Here is a 22,467-nt window from a genome sequence, read left to right as displayed (position 1 = left end):
CACAGCTCAATTACGCCCCCAATGAATTATTTGATTGAAACAACCACTCTGCTGACCTTATTTTACTAGAATCAATTCCACTAGGATATAACAATTAACATATCTTTCTTTTTCTGCATGTGAAAAAAGACACAATAAACTATAAAAAGTCACAAGAGATTGACTTGGAGTACGTCTAAAGTAATATTTAATAGTCTGGAAATGATTGGGGAAATGTATCAGTGGTAGGTGAGCTGATGAAGCACGATGCTGAACAAAGCTATTACTTTGCAGTTTCCTCCAGGAGTACCACTTATAATATGTGACATACCTCTTCACAGTATTTGAGATCAACTGATTTCCCATCACTGCGAACACAATCCAGCATTCTTGTTTTAATTCCATTACCGCAGACTGCTTTATCACTTAGCTGACAGGTGCTCCAATCTATGAAATGGAAGATAATTAGGAGTCTCACAGCAAATACTTAACACAACAAGCAAGATAACTAAAGGATTTGATGTTGCAGTGGAGGCCACTTAAGCAATGTACGCTGATGACACCCAGCTCTACCTCACCACCACCTCCCTCAACACCTCCACTGACTCTGATTTATTACACTGCTTGTCCGACGACGAGCAAAAATTTCCTCCAACTAGATATTGGGAAGACCGAAACCATTGTCTTTGGTCCCCGCCATAAGCTCTGTTCCTAGCCACCAACTCCATCCCTCCCCCTAGCCACTGTCTGAGGCTGAACTAGACTGTTCGTATCCTTGGTGTCCTATCTGACCCTGAGATGAGCTTCCCGCCACATATCTGCTCCATCACTAAGACTGCCTACTTCCATCTCCGTAACATCATTCGTCTCCGCCCTGCCTCAGCTTATCTGCTGCTGAAACCCTCATCCATGCCTTTGTTACCTGTAGACTTGACTATTCCGATGCTCTCCTGGCCAACTTCCAATCTTCCACCCTTCATAAACTTGAGCTCATCCAAAACTCTGCTGCCCGTATCCTAGCTCGCACCAAGTCCCTTTGATCCATCACCCCTGTGCTTGCTTTCAAAATTCTCATCCTTGTTTTCAAATCCCTCCACGGCCTCAGCCCTCCCTATCTCTGTAACCTCCTCCAGCCCTACAACCCTCCGAGATCTCTGCGCTCCTCCAATTCTTGCCTCTTGCGCATCCCCGGTTTTAATCACTCCACCATTGGCGGCTGTAGCTTCAGCTGCCTAGACCCTAAGCTCTGTAATTCCCTCCCTAAACCTCTCCACCTCTCTACCTCTCTCCTCCTTTAAGACGCTCCTTAAAACCTACCTCTTTGACCAAGCCTTTGGTCACCTGTCCTAATATCTCCTCATGTGGCTTGGTGTCAAATTTTGTTTGAAAAAGCTCCTGAGAAGTGTCTTGGAACATTTTCCTACTTTATGGGCGCAATATAAATGCAAATTGTTATTGTTTATATTACAGTGCTGACAGGCCCTTCACTGGAAGAAATGGTGTAATTTAAAAGGGAAAGGGTAAATAGTGCAATATCAATACTTCTGGAGACATGTAGCATCACCTCAGAAGCTGGATATTATTCCTAGGTCCTTCCCTAAGTGGCCATCTCCGGCACTGCAGGCCACCAATTTTCTGACCGTAAGGAGGCTTAGCATTCAGCCCATTTGCACAGGCCAGCGTTTTGTTACATAATGTAAAAACTTGGGGGTGGAAATTAATTTCGGCCTGTGTTTGGCTGTGGAGCTGAGAGGTGCACCTTAAAGGGGAGGGGGTGGAAGCATCAGGAAGCAAAGGAAGCACCAGTTAAGATCAGCAGGTAAAGTTTTTTTACAGCACCTACAGCAGCAAGGTTGTTAAAGGCTTAAAGGCTCAAAACCCACAAGCGACTGCAAAAACTGTGTGCCAAACCTGTAAGTAGCTTTCACTGACTGCAGCTAAGGATCCCTTTAATGGACGCTCAGAATGGCTGCCTCCTGACTCCTACCATCCATGTTTGGTGGGTGGGAGCAGGAACTGGCAGCAATCCGACAGCAGAGACGAAAATGGTATCAGCGGTTGTAACTACATAATTTGACCCCGATTACTATATATTCATGAGAGTTGCACAGAAAAAATTGAAAATCTTTTTAAATAGCATTCAGAAGAAAGCCACAGTTACCTGTAACATTGTACACATAATGAAAGCAGTTCTTGTTCAGACTGCAGGGCTCAGTCTCTGTTTCAGCTGGACAGAGTTTCCCTTCTCCAGGCTGCCTTATCGGAAGTGCTGACCGCTCTCGAACAGTACTACTGTTACAAGGCTGAAATAAAATATAAATGCACTTTTACAGAACACAGAGCAAGATCTAGTCATACAGAATGTCTATCCATTTCCGCATTAGACAAGAGGAATTTCTGCTTTCCATGTCAATGGAAGTAAAATCGGGAGAGATGTAAAACAGGCTGCCGATTTGCTATCACCCATTTCACACTTTCGCACAAACTCAAAATCTGCCCCAAGGTCTCTCTATTAACAATAGAAGAAACTGTTAGCACCTTCTTAATTGAAGAGCAATTTCAAAGGTTTTGTCAACACTATTACACGTGGCTTGTTTTATTACTGAAATTAATTGTAATGTATTGTTTTCAAATAAACATATTTCTAGACAAAAGTGGTATCAGAGTAGTTTAACATGCTACAAATAAATTACCATGAAAACCAGGTTAGTGCATGAATCAAAGGAGCCAGAAGGTATAATGGGCCAGAATTTGCTCAGAGCGGCGTGGCAACGAGAGCTGCAGCTCCTGCAAATTAAATTATCGAATGTACTCACTGCGGGCTCTGTGGCGTTGACTTGCTTGATATTGAACTTTAAAAAAATTGTGCGCTATCAACCCAGCGTCTGAGCAGCGTGAGTTGATGTGCATGGAACAGTTGGTGAGAATAGAAGACACGCCCACAAAATCTGTCAGGAAGAGAAGTCGTGCCCACAAGCAGGCAAGAAGACTTTTTTTTTATTCGTTCATGGGATGTGGACGTCGCTGGCAAGGCCAGCATCTATTGCCCATCCCTAACCTTGAGGAGGTGGTGGTGAGCCGCCTTCTTGAACCGCTGCGGTCCATGTGGTGAAGGTTCTCCCACAGTGCTGTTAGGAAGGGAGTTCCAGGATTTTGATCCAGCGATGATGAAGGAACGGCGGTATATTTCCAAGTAGGGATGGTGTGTGACTTGGGAGGGGAATATGCAGGTGGTGTTGTTCCCATGTGCCTGCTACCCTTGTCCTTCTAGGTGGTAGAGGTCGCGGGTTTGGGAGGTGCTGTCGAAGAAGCCTTAGCGAGTTGCTGCAGTGCATCCTGTGGATGGTACACACTGCAGCCACGGTGCGCCGGTGGTGAAGGGAGTGAATGTTTAGGATGGTGGATGGGGTGCCAATCAAGCGGGCTGCTTTGTCCTGGATGGTGTCGAGCTTCTTGAGTGTTGTTGGAGCTGCACTCATCCAACTAAGTGGAGAGTATTCCATCACACTCCTGACTTGTGCCTTGCAGATGGTGGAAAGGCTTTGGGGAGTCAGGAGGTGAGTCACTCGCCGCAGAATACCCAGCCTCTGACCTGCTCTTGTAGCCACAATATTTATATGGCTGGTCCAATTAAGTTTCTGGTCAATGGTGACCCCCAGGATGTTGATGGTTGGGGATTCGGCGATGGTAATGCCGTTGAATGTGACTTCATTCATTTAAAGTTAGTATTCTGGAAGTCATTGTAAATAAACATTTTATTTTTTTTAATAAAAAGCCAAAGAAATAATTGAACTAAATTAAAAAGACAGAAGGAAATTTTTTTTTAAAATGTTAACTTTTTCATTTTTAAAATTTCTTTTAATGACCAAAAACTATTAAAATAAGGAATAATATGAGACTCCACATTTTTAGAAGTTAATTTCTAGTTGTTTGGCAGTCATTAAGACTAACTGCGCTTTTAAAACTTAGTTTAGTCCTGGTATTTTTAAGCGTACCTTTTGGTGGCGTAATTAGTTACTCTACAGCTGGACGGAAGAGCAAGTTGCCGCTTTTTCAATAATTTCCCTGATTACAGCATGCGATGGCCCTTTAATTCGCCGGCGAACCAACAGGAGCAAGTTCACGATTTCGGCGTTTTAGTGCGCATGTGCAAATGCGGGAACTTGTTCTTTTGATTTGCCATTAAAAACGGAGAGTGCTGTTGAGCTCCTCCGTTATTTCGGGAGTAAGTTCTGCCCCAATATTCACTGCAACCAGTTACTGTTATCTTACCAGAGGACACCTGCTCCAGGACGTCCATTCAGACATAACACAATCATCAGGACATGGCAGCTTGCATTGTCTGGAACCTAGTGGCATTTCTTCTGGATCACAGAGGTAGTCTTCAACTGGTTCAATGGGACCATCCATTGTGTTCTGCATACACCTAATGTCAGCATAAGTGAATTAATTTTACACATGCCACTTGAATCAAATAAGGCTCACTCTTGCTGAGGTCACCTCTTTATTTGGTCAAAATCCAAAATGTTAAATGAAGATCATTAAGTGGCTATATATTGTCTATGAGTAACCTAGCTATGGTAATCAGTTATCCCACAACTAGAAAATTGCTGTTGGTTTGTTAGAGAGCTTTCTCTATTAATGTATATTTTATCAGAACTCATGGCAGATCCAAAACTATTATAGGTTTTTATCCATGGGAATATCCTCGGGCCACCATAACTGCAACGTAATTCCCATTTACACGACTATCCAGGCTTTCCGCCGAAGTTAAGGCAGCCCATCGGGAGAACTCGCGAGGAAATTCCCAGCATTTATGTCTGTGATCTCAATCTTGTCATGAACACAATGCAAACAAGTGATCTTGCAAGTTTTTCATCACTGACCCAGTTACATGCAAACATGTGAAAAAGGACAGAAGACCAACTTGTCCATCCAGCCTGTCCCATCCACTCATGGTGCAGCCTACATGCACCATCAACCCCCGCCCCCCTCCCCCACTCCACCAATCCCCCCTCCACCAACCGAGTCATGCAATCTCCTGGGAGAAGCATATAAACAGAGAAAGAACCTGAGGCCAATTTATGAACAAACTCTCGGAAATTGCTCTACGACCCTCAGAAGTAATCAAACAATTCCTGAAGGCTGGTTGTAGCTAACCCGATTTTCTATAACTCAAGATGCCTTCCACTCGCAAAAACTTATCCAGCTCTCTTTTGAAGGCCTGTAGCAGATCCATATTTACCACATATTTTGGCAACCCATTCCAGTTGTTGAGGACTGTCTGGCATCTAATCTAACTCGATATTTTCTTATTTTGTATTGATGCCCACTGGTCCTGCCCTTCCTCAAATAATCTATCCATGAAAACAGAATCAATTAATTTCATCATTTTAAAGACATCAATACTATCCCCTTTAATTCTATGCTTCACCAGTGACAAAAGACCCAGTTCTTTAGTCTACGCTGATCACTAAGGGCCCTAAGACCAGGTATCATTCTTGTGGCCCTTCTCTGGACCTTCCCCAGGGCCTTGCTATCCCACACCATTTAAGAGGACCAAAACTGGACAAAGTATTCTAGATGCTGCCATACCAAGGCCTTGTATAGGGGTAAGTACTGTATTTCTATGTTCCTATGTTCTAGTTTTGTATTTAACTATTCTAACTATTCATCCCAACATCCTATTTGCTTTCCCTATGGCCTTGTGAGACTGGGCATGGACCTTCAATGTTTCATGAAATATGACCCCCAGGTCCCTCTCATGCTCTGCAGTCTTAAGTGGGTAAACCCTGTAATGGTATACGCATGTTTGGAATTACCAAGATCCAAATGCATCATACTGCATTTATATATTTTGCAGGACTTCTGTCACAACAGGGCTCATTGCTGTAGTGTATCAAGATCAGCCTGAGGTCTATTTATTTTATCTAAAATCCCAACTCCCTCACATAACTCCCTCAGTAAGCTTGAGAATTGTTCCCCCAATGCTTTCATCCATATCATCGATAAAGATGGGGTGCAATGTCGTAACACAGATCCCTATGTTACTCCACTAGTGGCTAGACCCCACACAGAGCTGCTACCGTCAATTAGAATCAATTTGCTATTTATTAAGGGAAGGTCGTAACTGACTAACTTGATTGAATTTCTTGAGGAGATAGCAAGGAGGGTTGATGAGGGTAGTGCGTTTGATGTAGTCCACATGCAGTTTAGCAAGGCTTTTGACAAGGATCCACATGGCAGACTGGTCAGGAAACTAAAAGCCCATGTAATCCAAGGGAAAGTGATAAGTTGGATCCAAAATTGGCTCAAGAAAGCAAGGGTAATGGTCGACAGACGTTTTTGTGACTGGAAGGCTGTTTCCTATGCTCAGTACTTGGTCCCTTGCTTTTTATGGCAGAAACTCTCATCACGTTTAAAAAGTACTTGGAGTGCCATAACCTACAAGGCTATGGACCAAGTGCTGGAAAGTGGGATTAGGTTGGATGGCTCTTTTTCGGCCGGCACAGAACGATGGGGCGAATGGCCTCCTTCTGTGCCATAAATTTCTATGATTCTATAATTCCAGTTTAAAATTTGACAGCCAATCTCATAGGATGCAGCCTTACTTAACAGCCTTGTGTGTGGTACTTCATTGAAGGCTTTTTCAAAATCAAGATACACAATATCAACCAGGCTACCAACATCCATTAATGTTGTGGCCTCTTCAAATCATCCGATCAAGTTGGTGAAACAGGTCCTCCGTTTCCAAAACCTATGTTGGGATTGTATAATAACCAATGTGCTTTCCAAATGATCATACAGTACATCTTTAATAATTCTTTCTAGCAGCTTGCCTATAACTGACATCAACTAACTAGCCCATAATTCCCAGGTTCTAATTTGTTCCCTTTCTGAACTATAGGCACCACGTGGGCCTCACTTCAGTACATGGGAACAATCCTAGACCTCAACAAATGGTTAAATATATGAGCCAGCAGATGGCATAACACAGCCCTCATTTCCTATAGTGGATACCATCAGGGCCAACAGCTCGATTGGCTTTAAGATCAGTTCCAACCAATTCTTTCAAAGTTGACAAACCCATTCCTGATTTCAACAGCTACTTGCATTTATATAGTGCCTTTAGCATAGGAAAATGTCCCAAGGCACTTCACAGAGGCATAAAGAAAAAATGGACACTGAGTCAATGAAGAAGATATTAGGTTGCCCAAAAACTTGGTCATGATGTGGAGATGCCGGTGATGGACTGGGGTGGACAAATGTAAGGAATCTTACAACACCAGGTTATAGTCCAACAGTTTTATTTGAAAATCACAAGCTTTCGGAGATTATCTCCTTCGTCAGGTGAGCGAAGGAGATAATCTCACCTGACGAAGGAGATAATCTCCAAAAACCTGGTGAAAGAGGTGAGTCTAAAGGAGGAGAGGGAGATGAAAAGGCAGAGCGGTATAAGGAGGGAATTTCAGAGCTTGGTGTCCAGCTGACTAATAGCATGGCAGCCATAAAGTGGGTTGGTTGGAGGGGGAGATAAACAAGACATCAGGGGCTCGAATTTAGCAGGCCTGCGGGTTCCCAGCGGGTGGTCCTCCGGGAGCGTGGAAAACGCGGACGGCTAATCGTGTGCGTCCCCCACGCGATCGCGGGATAATTGACCTGATTAAGCCCTGCTTCCGGGTTCTCCGCTCCCCAGCTGCGTGCCGGCCGGCTGCGCATGCGCAGTACCGTCGACGCGATGTAGGAGCTCCACTTAAAGGGGCAGTCTCCCAAAGCCCCTCCTGCTGCAATCAAGAGGTTTGAGACGATGGCTCAGCAAAGGGGAAAGGCTGCGCCCCGTTTTTCAGACCTGGCACTGCAGCTGATGCTGGAGGGCGTGAGGAGGAGGAGGGAAACACTCTTCCCAGAAGATGGGCGCAAGTTCCCTGCCGCCGCAACCAGGAAGGCATGGGCAGAGGTGGCGGCGGAGGTGAGCAGCAGGGGCAACACCCCAAGGACTTGGGAGCAGTGTCGCAAGCGCTTCAATGACCTGACTAGGTCTGGCAAGGTGAGTACACCAACGCACCCTCCCACATCCCGTCCCCACCATCACGCCAAACAGATCTCAACCCCTCCTGCACAGCCACCACTGCGCTCCATCAGCAATCCTCACAGCCACTCATTCACCATCCTCGCCGTGCACGCAAGTACCCACCGTCCCTGACCCCACCCGAACACTACCACACACCCCAATCCCCATGCAATGGGATGGGCACGTGGCCCACGCATCCTCCCATCCATCTGCGCCACGCTCAACCCAACCACACCGATGCTCGATGCGTCTCACGATGCAATACGCACCCACTCACACATCTGTGTTTTGCCTTCACAGGAGAAGAGAAGCAAGAACGATCGGGAAAGGGCACGCACCGGAGGTGGGCCGCCGCAAGTGGTGGAGCTCACCGACGCCGAGGTGGAGGCGCTCGACCTCGCCCGCACGCGACATTGCCTGTCGGTGGCCGATGGCGAGTGTGTCACTGCCGAAACGGCCGGTAAGGGAAAGCTGACACTCAACACCCATGATCGCGAGTTACCGTATCATCACCTGCCATCAGGCGCACTGTCAAGTTGGTCCACATGCCTCAAAGTGCCCTCTGTTCTTTTGCAGGTCCGTCTGTGTGTTAAGCGATCGTGGAGGGCGATTCCTCAGAGGACAGGGCGGTCTCTGAGGGTGCATCGTCACATCAGAGCCAACCATCCACCAGCGCAGAGACACGCACCTCGGTGGGTCCCCCTCGCCAACTAGTTGGGGTAGCACTTGGTGAGTCACTGCGCACGAGTGAGCATGAGCAGACCCTGGTGGCAGGGGCAGCCGCGGAGGGTCCGCGACGGAGGGAGCACTCATCTCCAGGCTCTGCTCAGCCGGACCCAGATGCTGAACCCAGGGGGCCACCAGTGAAAAGGAGAGTCGTCGAGGGGCACCAGCTAATTGCTGAGGTACTGGGAGAGGTGCCGCGCGCATTGTCCGCAATAGCGCAGGCGATGGAGGAGTCCAACTCCTGCATGCGGGCATTGGTGGCGCAGGCACAGGAGGGTACCGGCGACACAGTGTCGCAGGTAGGTGCGGGACTGTCTGCGGTGGAGGACAGGCTGGCCTCCCTCGAGCGTCACGCACAGCTCCAGATTGAGTCCTTGCAGGCCCTGACAACGTCTGTACGGATTCAGGGTGAGCAACATTCCGCCGCCATCAACAGGCTGACGGATACACTAGGGGTGGCCTTGCAAGGCCTCACACATGCCATCCAAACTGCCGTCCAGCAGGGTGGAAGGGGTGATGTGGGCCGAGGCCAAGAGAGGGATGATGGTGACCGGGGACATGGAAGCGGGGACGCTTCTCAAGGCGCCCCCACGTCCCACCCGTCGCCCACCTCTCAACCAGTACCCGCAATGGTGCCTCCTCTCCAGGTGGCCGAGTCTGCCCCTGCCCCGGTGCAGGAGGAGCAGTCTGTGGAGGTGCCGTCACGGGCACCGAAACCCAGGGGCCGTCCGCCAAAAGCATCTACCCGGTCAAGGCAAGAACACGAGCAACCTGCCACTACCTCTGCTGGAGCCACAGGGGTAGCACCACGTAGGGGTTCCCGGAAAAGAATTGCAAAGGCGTTATAATCACAAAGGGAATACACCAGGGTGTTTATTAATTTGTACATTTTTTTTTATATAATGTCACATTGGAGATATTAAATAGTCTATTCTCACCACTCCTGCCACCTCTCGTCCATTCTTCCGCGGCCTGTGCAATAGGTGCGTTCCGTGGAGGCCATCATGACGGCGAACACCTGCTGCCACCCATTGGGCACACTGCTGTGGGTGCAGGATTACTGGCAGCACTCTTCAGTGGAGGGGGCTGGTATGGCCGCTCGCATGTGCAGGTGAGGAGATGCGAGCGCCTCGCAGTGTCTGACTCTAGGAGACCCGTTGACGTATGAGTGCCTCCCTGGCCCGGCGACCATCCCGGTGAGTCGTGGTTCGGCGCATGGGTCGTCCACTATCCTCTGGCGCGTCCTCCTCCTCCGCGTCCTCCTCCTCCGCCTCCTCCTCCTCCTCCTCGCCCTCGCCTTCCTCAATGTGGGTGGCGGGTGTGGATGGGGCCTCCTCCAGCGGCACCCCTCTCTGTTGGGCCATGTTGTGCAGGGCACAGCAGACAACTATGATTCGTCCCACTCTGAATGGTGTGTATTGCAGCGCTCCCCCAGAACGATCAAGGCACCTGAAGCGCATCTTGAGAAGCCCTATGGTCTGCTCAATTGTAGACCTGGTAGCAGTGTGGCTGTCATTGTACCGACGCTCCAGCTCGGTGATGGGGTTCCTCAGAGGTGTCATGAGCCACGTGTGTAGGGGATACCCCTTTGTCGCCGAGGAGCCAGCCGTTGCCGGCGTTGGGTGCCTGCAGGATGGGCGGGACGGCGGACTCCCTGAGGACGAAGGCATCGTGGCAGCTGCCGGGGTATCTGGCGCACATGTGTAGGAATCTCTGGCGGTGGTCACAGATGAGCTGGGCGTTCATGGAGTGATACCCCTTCCTGTTGATGAACAGCCCTGGCTCATGCGGAGGTGCCCGTATTGCGATGTGGGTGCAGTCGATTACACCCTGCACCCGTGGGAAGCCGGCCATGGCATGGAATCCAACCGCCCTCTCCATCTGGCTGCGCTCGTCCATGGCGAAGTTGATGTAGTGCGAGGCCCTGCGGAACAACCCATCGGTGACCTGCCTTATGCACTTGTGTGCAGAGGACTGACAGACCCCGGTGATGTCCCCGGTGGCACCCTGGAAGGAACCGGATGCGAAGAAGTTGAGGGCAGTGGTGACTTTGACGGTGACAGGTAGGAAGATGCTGCTTGGTCCATCAGGGAGCAGCTCGTCATTAAGGAGGCTGCAGATGTCGGCGACTACCTGGCGATTGACTCTGAGCCTCCGTAAGCACTGCTCCTCGGAGAGGTCCATGAAGCTGAGCCTCGCTCTGTACACCCTGTGCGGAGGGTAGTGCCTCCTGCGACGCATCTCTCTCTGCGGTTGCCCTCCCTCCTGCTGTGCAGGTGGGTGTGCCACCGCACCGTGTTGGGGGGCCCCACGTCTCCGAGGCGGACGGCGTGGACTGCGAGGCTGGTCATCCTGTTCGTCCTCCGACGATGTCAACGCACCACCCATATGGCAGGTGTTGGTCTGAGGGGTTGTGCAGGGTAGGTGGGTGGTTCCTCGGACTGGGGCTGCGGTTTCGTGTCAGTCTGTCCTCTGGCTTGGCGGGGGGTGGTGGAGGGCAGGGGTTGCCCTATGTGACGCGGTGGCCTCCTGCGTGGGTGAGGGCTCTCCCCCGTGGAGCGCACCTTGGCACCTGCCACAGGCTGCTGGCTGCAACACGCCTGGTTGGCGAGGGACTGTTTCCCCCAGTGTGTGAAACTCACTGCCTTGAACCTAAAATCCCACACTTCCTCTTTTGACAGCTGCTTCAGCTCATTAACTGACCACAACGAGCAAGGTAAGTACTCTCAAGTGGAACCCCGCTGGCTTTAATTGCCTGCGGGATTCCCACCAGCGGTGCTTGCGCGCGCAGCCCCGCACGTCAGCGCGGTACCCGGAAGTGGCCGGGATTTCGTCGCGATCCGGTCACGTGACCGGATATCGGGATTTTTGGGGCCGCCCCGCTGGGAACCCGCCGGAAACACGATCCCAAAATCGAGCCCCAGTAGTTTGCAAAGGCAGAGGGGTCGAGGGTAGATTTTTTTTGAGGAGGTATTAATGTTGGAAGGGGGACAGTGCCTGAGAAGAAGGTACCATTTATAACTTCGGATAGCATGGGGGCCAGGAAGCGAACTTGGGTGGTCAGCAGTTTAGTGGGAATGGGGTTAAGGGAGCAGGAGTCTCATGTAGCAGATACTGGATGATGATCAGGAGCAGGAACCCTAGCTGAGCTTTCCCTTTCCCAACAGTGCTCTGGCTAAGATCAGCTAACTCAGGACAGACCAGTGATCAAACCTGGGCATTCCTGGTCTGTATTGCTCAATACTCCACAATGCAATGCATTTACCCTCTAAACTACCAGGGGAGCAGAAGCTTCTTTCTATGTGAATCAAGAATATTATACGATTTCAATTCAGACCTTTGAAATAAGAAATAGATTATATTTAGCTTTACCTCACTTTCCGAGTTTGCACTCCTTCTCCACAGTTATTCTTTAGGTCCACATTGCTCACTTTGCACACACTCCATGGCTCTGCTATCCACACATACTGACTGCAGTCGCTGTGGCAGGGAACCACCTCATATACCTATGATAATAATGCATATAGTACTGACTTAAAAAAAATTAGTTACTTCAAATACTAACCCTTAGGGTCTTCCTCCTAGTTCAACACCACCAGAACTAGGCTGAACTTTTGATTTCTACTCTCTGAGGAGCAAAAGATTTTTTTTTTGCAGCTCAACATATTCACAACCAAAAGATGCCATTCATTGTCCCTCTCCTACTCCTGGTTATATGATGGATGGGATCATTATTGCAGTTGTGCAGAGTTTGAGTGGAGAAGCCTCTGGAAAAAGCCCCAGAGGAAAACCTAACGTCAAGGGCGGGATAATGTAGAAGATGACTTTGGTGAATATAGCAAAACAGCCAACTATAATAATTGGCATAAAGAAAAAAAGTGGCAGTGGGGATGCCAGAATTAATGATGGTGATGACTGTGCAAAGATACTGTGAGTTCAGTAAGTATCTTTCCAACAGCCGTGAATGAGATACATGTACAAATGGAGCAATCCTTTATTCAATTCAGAGTACACTCAAATAAAATATGTTCTGAATCTGTCTGTGAAAAAGCTAATTATTCGCTTTAGCAAAATGTTTCCTGCCAATATCAGATGCTTAGAAGGCTGCATTTATGTTGCAGTTACTCTCTGACCAGCTATATCTTGTTTACACTGCCTGGTTCCTGTTTGGCCAGAACTCCAATGAGCTTGCTCAGGGGAAAGTTCTGTGCTCTTGTACTTACATGTATATTCTGAGCTCCCCTCCCAGGAGTTAAAATTTAAAATTTAAATATTTAAAAAGGAATTAAAGGAGAATTCTCACTCTCTAAGCATTTAAATTAATGTCAGGTAAGATAAAACAGTGCCCAAGGGGATTTATGCTCCCTATGATGTCAAACCAAAGGAGCATGAGGCTGTATTCTCCATGGAGTGTCATGTTGATTATCTTCGGAGTCAGGTTGAGTCTTGACTCTGGATTTACACTGCAGGCTTAGTGTCAGGGTGAAGTATAAATACATCATAAGAAAGAGTGTGAAACTGTTAGAAATGTGAAAGTATTATAATGACTAAAGATAAATTGTGTTATTTTCTTTTAGTCACTTTAATATACAGTATAGTGAATTGATAAAAAGTCAAACTATGGTTACATAAGTTAGTATCTGTATTTTAAAATAGTTCTTTGTAATTAGTAATTCAACTGATCCTCCCCCATTTATTTTCATGTTGACAAGAAGGAGTGAACCGTGTATTGGTTGATAACTTATTCAGTTTGTGAAGGAATCTGCACACCTCAATTTATGATTTTTCTAAGAGTTACTGAACATAGTTCAGGCCTTCTGTTCTAACAGATAGAAAATTCATGCCAAAAATAATCTAGAGTACATCAGAATGTGCCAACACGCTGTGCATTTTAATACAAGTGTCGATTCTGCAGTTGACCTTTATTCCAAAATAGTTCTTTATAATTAGAGCAATTTACTTATTCCAATCTCCCCCCCCCCCAACCATTTATTTTTATTTTCCTATACTTATAATTCCCTAGATAAAAAACAAGCTTTAGTCCCATTAATGGGAGCACATGGTAACTAGCCTGTAAACCACAATATTCTTCTGTCAGGAATGTATGAAAAAAACTTTTTTATAATTTGGAAAATGTTTGCTGTTTATTAATGGGTGGATTAAAAAGCGATTAGAATTGCTCTCAACATTTATGAGATGCCATAGTTATTCATATCAGCTGCAGGCTAATTAAACCTATCAACTGGTGAACAACACAGCAGCTGTCATCTCCACTTAAACAGATTGACATTTTCAATTAAACAGTATCAAGAGTCTTATTATTCAAATATAAGATCAGCATACATACAATATATAATATATATACATATATTAAAGCCATTTTTCTGGGGTTTCTGTGTCTTGTCCAAGGTTACGATGGGACAGCCTCTGCTGAAATTCACTCCCATTTACTAAACAATGCAAATTTGAAAGGAAGAATGAGGTTAAAGTCATTAAATATTTGTAAATGGCAATAAACTTGATGCTTTTAATTATTTTTAAGATGACCCTGATAAGGCACCCTTATAATTATTAAGGTGAATTAAACTGAAGCCATCAAAGAGGTGAAGCTAAAACTTTTCTGCTTTCTTTCCAAGATTTATCCAATTTGTGAAGGAAATCTAACATCATTGCTTTCTGACAGCTAGGACTTTTATAAAGGTACTGTCCAAAAATTCAAAATCCTTAATTACGTCTATACATTTCTTTTTTGAACTGTTCCTCTTGTCATCATTTTTAAAATTTAAATGACAAACAACGGGAAGTGGCTGGAAACAACTATAACAAAGAGGGCAGGTCTCTCACAGAATTGACTCTGGTGGTTATTGGGAGCACAGAATGACTTGGAAGAGGTACAAATGGACATGACACAGGTTTCCTATAGCCTAATGCATGCTCCAGTAACTCTGCATCAGCAAGTGATGGCTGCCTCTGTGTTTAAACTTCTGTATATCAAAGACAGTGTGCCAGATAACAATATTATCTGGGAGAGGCACTGACAGACAGAATTGACATGTGGAGCCTCAAAGCTGGCATTCTATGCACAGGTCTTCGACTGACACAGAATGTTGAGGTGCACCTGTAAGCAGCTGTTGCGTTCATGGCATGACCTTAGACCTCTGGTTCTTGCATGTTGTTCTGATCCTGCTCTTACAAGGGCAGCGGTCCAGAATTCGGCCCACAACCTCACCTTATCCAGTCTGTGGAGCTCCAGGATTTGATTCCTCCCACCAATAGAAACAGTTGATCTGCCGGTGGGTTTGTGGGAGTTTTGAAAAGAAATCTCAGGCGGTCCTACAGACTTTATCAGCAGCAGCGCGGTGGATTGACATGCAGCTCCTGCTCCCAGCAGCACTGCTCTCCTTCAGTTGGGCCCTGCAATATCGTGGATTCCTGAGGAAGATCCTAATTACTGATAAAGTCTGTAGTGCTGCCTGAGATTGTTTTTGAATTCTCACAAACCCACAAGGACCTCGGTCATCTGATGTATTCTATTTTTAATGCATGTTTTTCACAAACTATATTTGTTCTTATAATTGAGCAGCTATCCAATATTGAATAGTTTTACACAATATGAGATTCCTATTTGACTGAAACTATTTGTTGCTGAAATAGTTACTTTAATATATCACAGAAGGATCCTGAAAGAAAATAAAGACATGCATTTATATATTACCTTTTCAAGCCTCTCAGAGATGACTGTTGTATGTAGGCAATATTAATTACTTTACTATATTACATGTATATCAGGTACTTTACTACGTTATCTATAATATATTAAAGTCTTGCATATAGTGTGGACTTCCTGTAAATGTCACATTAACTTCCTGTCACACTTTAGCCATCACACATTTCACTTTCTCTGAAGTTAGCCTTCACATCCTCTGACTAACACAAAGCAATGCCAAGGGATACACAACCACACACACACACATACACACACAAACACACACACAAAAAAATTAATTAATTCAAACAAGAGAAATTATTTTAGATTTGACACCAAAAGTATAGGAAATAAATACAAATACACAATTAAAGATGAATGTAGACAAACTGCAAAGTAGAATTAACACATATACTTTTACAGTGGTACATACTGCCTTACCTGAGCCTGGTGTGAGCACGCAAGTTGTCAAAGGAAAGGCAGAAGAAAGACAAAGAAATATTATTATTCAACACAGTTATTCATTGTTCATAAAGATAAATTCTGTTTAAAATTAAATATTACAAATTACATTTTCTAATATGCTTAAAAACCATACAGAGAAATCTTTGTCGATGGGGATTTTCAGCCTCGTAAATCCAATGTGACCAGTTTTGGATTTCCTGCTTTCTGTCAACTCCATTTAATATCAGGGCAAAAATCCAAGACCCTCCCAGAGCACTCTGGCAGATGGATCATAAACTAGACTGGGTCCGGATACTCTGGTACCTTGCTTCTAGCAAAATTTTCAATTGGCCTTGTAAGGGGCTTTGAAAAGGACCTCTACCCACCTCATACAAGATCATATATATGGGGAGGTGGGGGAGGTGGGGGGGGGGAGGGCGTGGGCCTGTGTACAGGGTCTCCCTACATTGGCAGAGGTCTGGAGGAACAGTGGTGGCTGGAACACCCAGTGAAAAGAGGTGGAAGTGGGGCTCATCTGGCTGACTAGGCCTGGATTACAGCTTGGATCCGCAAAGCCAAGTCGGCCAAAATATTTTAAAATTGATATTATTGGCCTCCATTGCGATATTCTTTCTGGACGTTGTGGAAGCAATACTCTGTTTCCTGGAACGGCAAAAAAAAAATTTCCAGCCTCAGTGAGAAGGCAGGTTGCTTAGACGCACTCCATGTAATGTGGGAGCTCACTGGCAATATTTAAATAGAGTGAGCACCCTTCTACCCCACATACTCCACTGGGATCAGTGGCAGAGGTCGCCAGCTGGCATGATCCTGGCTTAATTGTTGGGGTCTTGTCCGCGAGGATTTTCTGGGCCATTATTTTTTTTTTCTTATTTAAGTACATTTCCATTCAACTGTACATATATTTTACTCCAGTTAAGTGGGAGCTCCATTCAGACATTTATTCACCCTGAAAATGCACAGCAAATGTTCCGGGGTCAGGTGGAGGGCACCTCATTTGCATGGGGCTGGTGGGCACCTGTACCACTGTAGGTGCATCTCATGCATCCACCTTTCTCATGCTGCTGTTAACTTTTACTGCCATCTGTGGGGAAATGCCTGCCCCCCCACCCCCCTCCAAGACCCCATTCAGTGCCTCCTTAGGCCCCCTGTGAAAGGGGCTGATACTACAATAATCTAATTTTTAAAATCTCCATTTTCAGGGGTCCAGTCTGCTTCCGTACCCTAGAATTGCCTCTCTCTTCTCCCATCGGTGCCCACCTTCACCCTTTTGGAGGCTGGGGTGGTGTGCCCTTTTTATAGGGCGCACTGGCCTCCAGTGTTATGCTGGGTCCCTTAAAGGCTGTGGGTAGTGTGAACTCGCAGTGTAAGGAATCCCTGCTACCCATTCCCTGCTCCAGTCCCTTCTTCTATCTGACATGGCTGGCTTTGTAAGGGATGGATGGAGGCTCCCCCTTTTCCAAGACAACCTGGCTTTCCCAACTAAGGTTGGAGTCAGCATATCTGGGTCCTGGTCTATTTCTGAGCTGTGCTGCTGGACTCCCATTGGAGTTACAATGGGCGTCCAGTGAAACAGTTGAGAGAATTCAGCCCCAGTATTTTTTTTTAGAAAACAGCGTTGTTTCTTTCCCATCAACTTCTATGGAAACCAATTCTGTTGTACAGTTTGAAGGTTAATTTTTTATTTAAGTGCATTGTTCTGCAGTCTTTTGGGGGTTAATGGCTCTCAGTCTCATCCTTGTTAAGTATCACTCTGCTTATCCAAACAGCTTGATTTGACACTCCAGAATTCAATAATTACTGAACCACATCAATGCCAGATATTTTTTCATACTTTACCTATTATTATATATTTTACAGAGTAATCTTTAATTTTTTTTTACTATCACAATGTTTGTACCTGTTCTTTTTAAAAAACTAATGTATATATCAGAAAAATTATGTAAACATTTCGAGGGTAAAAAGTTATATACTTAAGGGGAGGAGCTGGTATACTCCAATTTGTTAATTTCCCTTTCCCTTTTCTTCCTCCCCTACCTCCAGACAAACTTTCTGTTTGGCCCTTATGCCTGGAACGGACTTAGCACTGCTTGACAGTTTCAAATTTATTTTTTCCCCACAGTGTCTATTTAGACTGCAAATCAACCTTTCCTCTTTTCACACCTCTTAACAGTTGCTCTCCAGCTGCCCATTTTAATGAGCCTTGCCCGAACACATCAGTGTAATGAGTCTCTAAGGTGAAAAACTGAATTAGACTTATGATAGAAGTTGGTCTGATTTTTAAAAAAATCACACGCTCTGCCAGCATTTATTTTCTTTTTGCTTTACTTACACATCATCTTTAAAGAAAAGATTTTGACATCAAATCTCACGTGGATTATTTTTAACTGACTCATTTCATTGATTTTCCGATATCCACATGCATGTGGTGGCCTTGGATTGCTTGCTGCCAACATTGCGCTTAGCACGTGGCTCGTAATAGAATCAGAAGCAAAGCCTGAACATTACAGGCAAAAGAGAATTTCATATTTTTAAAACTTCATTTTTATGGGAAATTTAGATACATTTTTCTCCCTTTCTTTGTCTGCCTGGCCAGACACCTACAGCCAGGAGAGGGAATGTACGGCCTGCTCCCAGCCCATCGCCAATGCTCCCTTTAGTTGTCTGCCAAGAGATACCAGGGTCTGCCTTTCCCTTCTGAAATTATCTGCCCCATGCCACAAACTCCATTCAACACCTCCCTGCTCAATACAGCTCAGATTGGGATGAGGATCTAGTGGATATTGAACTTGGCTATGTCCCTGCTCCATGCCTATGTTCAATGCCATGATGCCATCTTCAGAAGACAATTTCTAGACTAAACAGATGTGGATTTGTGGGTTTACAATTTAATAGGCAGAAATTACGATTCAACATATTACAAAACTGATTTTCAGATGTCCTACAGATGCTTTGGTTTCTATATTTGTGTGTGCTATGTATTCACTATTGGTCAGTTTCAGCTTACAGTTTAGGCTGACACAAAAACATTGGAATGAAAAAGAACACATAACACAATCAAAAAACAGTGTCATATTTTACTTTTATACATCTGCATAACTAATGGAACTATGGGTCCTCTGCTAACATTAAGAGATTCAAAATGAAGTTTAAAAAGTTTCTAAGTTACATCGAGTTACATCGAAACTACAGCACAGAAACAGGCCATTTGGCCCAACTGCCTATGCTGGCGTTTATGCTCCACACGAGCCTCCTCCTTCCTTACTTCATCTAACCCTATCAGCATATCCTTCTATTCCTTTCTCCCTCATGTGTTTATCCAGCTTCCCCATAATTGCATCAATGTTATTTGCCTCAAGTGATCTAATCGACTTATTATGAGCATTTTTAACTTGGCACTTGGCTTTACATTAGAGTGTAGTTATACTGCAGCGTCAGAGTAGCTCCCAGAGATAAACTTCAACCTCTTGTTTTTAAGTTAGGTTTGGAGTCAGATCGCTGATGTGACTCCTATATTATTATACAACACTTTTGTGATGATGCTAATACAGAAACCTCCATCCATTGATGCAAAAGCTGCAGTCCGATCATGGAGGTTTAATCAAATATCAAGTTCATGGTCATCTCGACAGTTAAACCAACCAAACGTTAGGTTTGCCAAAAATGCATCTCAAAAATCTGGCTGAAACTTGTTCTAGTTACCTGGTTGGTGTGGTCAAGCTTTGGACAAGGTCTTCCACCATTGTATGGCTTCTCACGCAACCACTTGGATCTGACCTTCACTCCACTGCCACATGATTTGCTACAGCGAGACCAATTGGACCATTCACTAAGCTTACAGTCGGAAGGGCAGGGGATGATGCAAGCCTCCTCTATATAAGCTGTTGTCGGAGAAAGCAATTATGAAAGGTATGGTAGTGGATGTTAGTATAGTATTCACAGTATAGCAATTCTTTTGGTCACAACAATGCTGTGAAACCTGCTCAGCTAATAGATGCTTAACTTAAGTAGCAGTAGATATCAAAAAAGAAATCAAGGGGTAATTATGGGATGCCCCACACCCAGCCACACTAGATAGGAGTCAAGGTCAGATATAAGGCTATGTGGCTGATACTATGACCTGCAGTCCCATCTAGTGAGGCTCCATGGTGGTAGCAGAACCTCCCAAAATTATTCCTAAAAAAATGAGTTTTAATACGAATTATATGAAAAAACCTAACAGCAGATTTTCTGTAAATCAGTTTGATATAATGTGGGAATTCAGAATAAAAGGAATGTAGACTTTTGTGCTACTGATCACATATGGGAATTAAACTCAATTCCCATTTTCACTTAATGCAATATAATAAAGATTTTCAAATAAAGGGGCCGAAACTGGTCTTCAGTGGTAGCATAAAATGGGCAATAGCGAATTGGCAGCCCATTTTACACCCCACCCTGATTTTGTTCTTTATTGAGGTCAATGGTAAAATAAATCAGACGAGTTGTAAAATGGGCTGCTGAATCGCTGTCGGCTGTTTTGAGGTACTGCCGAAAAACAATTTCACCTCCAAAGTGTTAGATTAAGTTAGCTAATTCCACTAAATATTGACATTTCAACTATGATATTCAATACTGTAGTTATACAACACTTAGGAAAATGCAACAGGTCTGAAACTGGCCAAAGCTGGGTTCCTCACATGTGACATAACTATGACTATCTTATCTTCAACTGGCCAAAACTGAAACTGAGGACACCAGCACATAAGGCTGATTTTTATCCAGTTTGGCTAGCATCCCATTAGAGTGGGGTTGCATGTTGGCTTTGACTGATGAATTCTACTTTCTAGAATGTATCACACCATGACCTGCACAACACATTGTTTCATAGTGGTGATCAGGTGTGGCTGCTACTTTTCCCCCCACAGTTCAGTAGAACCAACTTGTCTTTCCAAATTCTGCCTTTGTGAATTCAGACTCAGAAATTTGAGCTGAATCTTACAACTGGTATAACCTAGGTAGAAGAGGATGGGAAGAATGGCACGGCTCTCATTAGGTCAGCAGACGTATAAGAACTATCTCTTCACCTCTAACTTGGCAAGCAAGACGTCAAGATGCTAAATATCTAAATTTACCTTGTCTGGGACCTTGGCTGGTGGTTCAGGGTAATTTGGTGCTGCAATAGTTAGACATTTTGCCTTGTCAGATTTATCTAAATCCATAGTTGCAACAATATTCCACACTTCATTTGAAATAAATATAGTTTAATAGAATATCTAAGAAATTAGTATTTGTGCCAGATAAACCTATCTACAGAGCAGTCCAATAATCCCTTTCTTTAAGTCTTTCAACATAGAATTGAAAGAGTTTAGCAAGAACCAATCAATGCATTCCATTTAATTAATGCTATTGCGTTACCAGACAAATTAAAATAGACAGAGGTATTAAAATAATCTGGCCTCCATGAAAATAGGATCAAGATGGGGACCTCCAGATATCCATGCAAATATCCATGCAAATATCCGACTGCAGCTACCGAAATGATTGGAGACCCAGTGCACTGAGTTAGCAGACTCCACAGGATTCAGGAAAAGGTGCTATTAACACTATAAAGGCACAACTGAATCTAAGCAACTTTCTGGCAAAATCTTGATCTAAATAAACTGTCACTAACTTGCCCCTATTTACAAAGTTTCAATTCATTTGTAAATTTTGTGATCTCCCACGCAGTAATTCTGGAAAAATTTAGGCTGGTTTTCTGAATACTTCATTAATGATGGAAAATTGGGGGAAGCTTTGACATTCCCACATGGTAAGATGCTGCACCAGAAACATACATTTGGAAAATCAGCCCTACTGTGAGAACCATAAAAGTATTGTAAATAAGCTAATCTGCTCACTATTCCTGGGAAAAGGGCTCATTGATTTCCTGTTGAAATGATAGGGCCAATTTTTGTGAACCTTGCTCTTGGGAAGTGCTCATTTCTCCTGGGGCAAAGGTCAGAAAAAAAGGGCGGAAACTTGTTTCGCTAGCATTTCCAAGACTTCCTAATGGGGGAAGGGAAGGTGGAAAGAGGTGGAGGTGGGCCTGTGCCTGCACTAGGCTCAGGCCCATCACATTGATACTAGTGTAGGGGAAGGGAATGTTCCTGGCCTCCAATCTCATGTTTTTGGAACAGCACAGGGATGTACAGTAAAATAGGTCTTAAAGCATTATTCATACCAATGTGACGATCAAATGCGGGGTGCTAATTTATATCTACAATGTCTGGAACCAAACTTGGGCACATTTACACAGTTAATTTGCTGTTGCTTTCAATAGTTAAGTCAACATAACAGCTCTTTCGCAAAGCCGGATTGCACAAAATCATACTTATAAATGAACTACTTATAGAAGAGATAACAAGGGAGGTTTTCCTGGGTCTGCGCCTGGGCGCATTGGATTACCTGGACACAGCGAATTTTGGAGGAACAAATCTGCAGCATAAAAGGGGCTCAACATCATCTGAACCCCAAGATTTATTACATCATTGAAATGCATTCA

General features: G+C 44.9%; 1 protein-coding gene across 2 annotated transcripts in view; it reads right to left on the bottom strand.

The window, feature by feature from the left end:
- LOC137341081 (thrombospondin type-1 domain-containing protein 7A-like) overlaps nt 1–22,467 on the bottom strand; it is a 368,227-nt gene that overhangs the window by 48,265 nt on the left and 297,495 nt on the right. For both annotated transcript variants that reach the window (XM_068003999.1, XM_068003992.1), the window contains 6 exons: nt 19,647–19,825; nt 15,924–15,929; nt 12,149–12,282; nt 4,252–4,405; nt 2,141–2,282; nt 311–426 (listed from right to left, as the gene is read on the bottom strand). In XM_068003999.1, coding sequence (XP_067860100.1) covers nt 311–426; nt 2,141–2,282; nt 4,252–4,405; nt 12,149–12,282; nt 15,924–15,929; nt 19,647–19,825 — 731 coding nt within the window. The remainder of the gene's footprint in view (nt 1–310; nt 427–2,140; nt 2,283–4,251; nt 4,406–12,148; nt 12,283–15,923; nt 15,930–19,646; nt 19,826–22,467) is intronic.

This window comes from Heptranchias perlo, chromosome 2 (genome assembly GCF_035084215.1).
Source record: "Heptranchias perlo isolate sHepPer1 chromosome 2, sHepPer1.hap1, whole genome shotgun sequence".
Classification (NCBI taxonomy): Eukaryota; Metazoa; Chordata; class Chondrichthyes; order Hexanchiformes; family Hexanchidae; genus Heptranchias; species Heptranchias perlo.
This window is presented reverse-complemented; position numbering and strand designations above follow the sequence as displayed.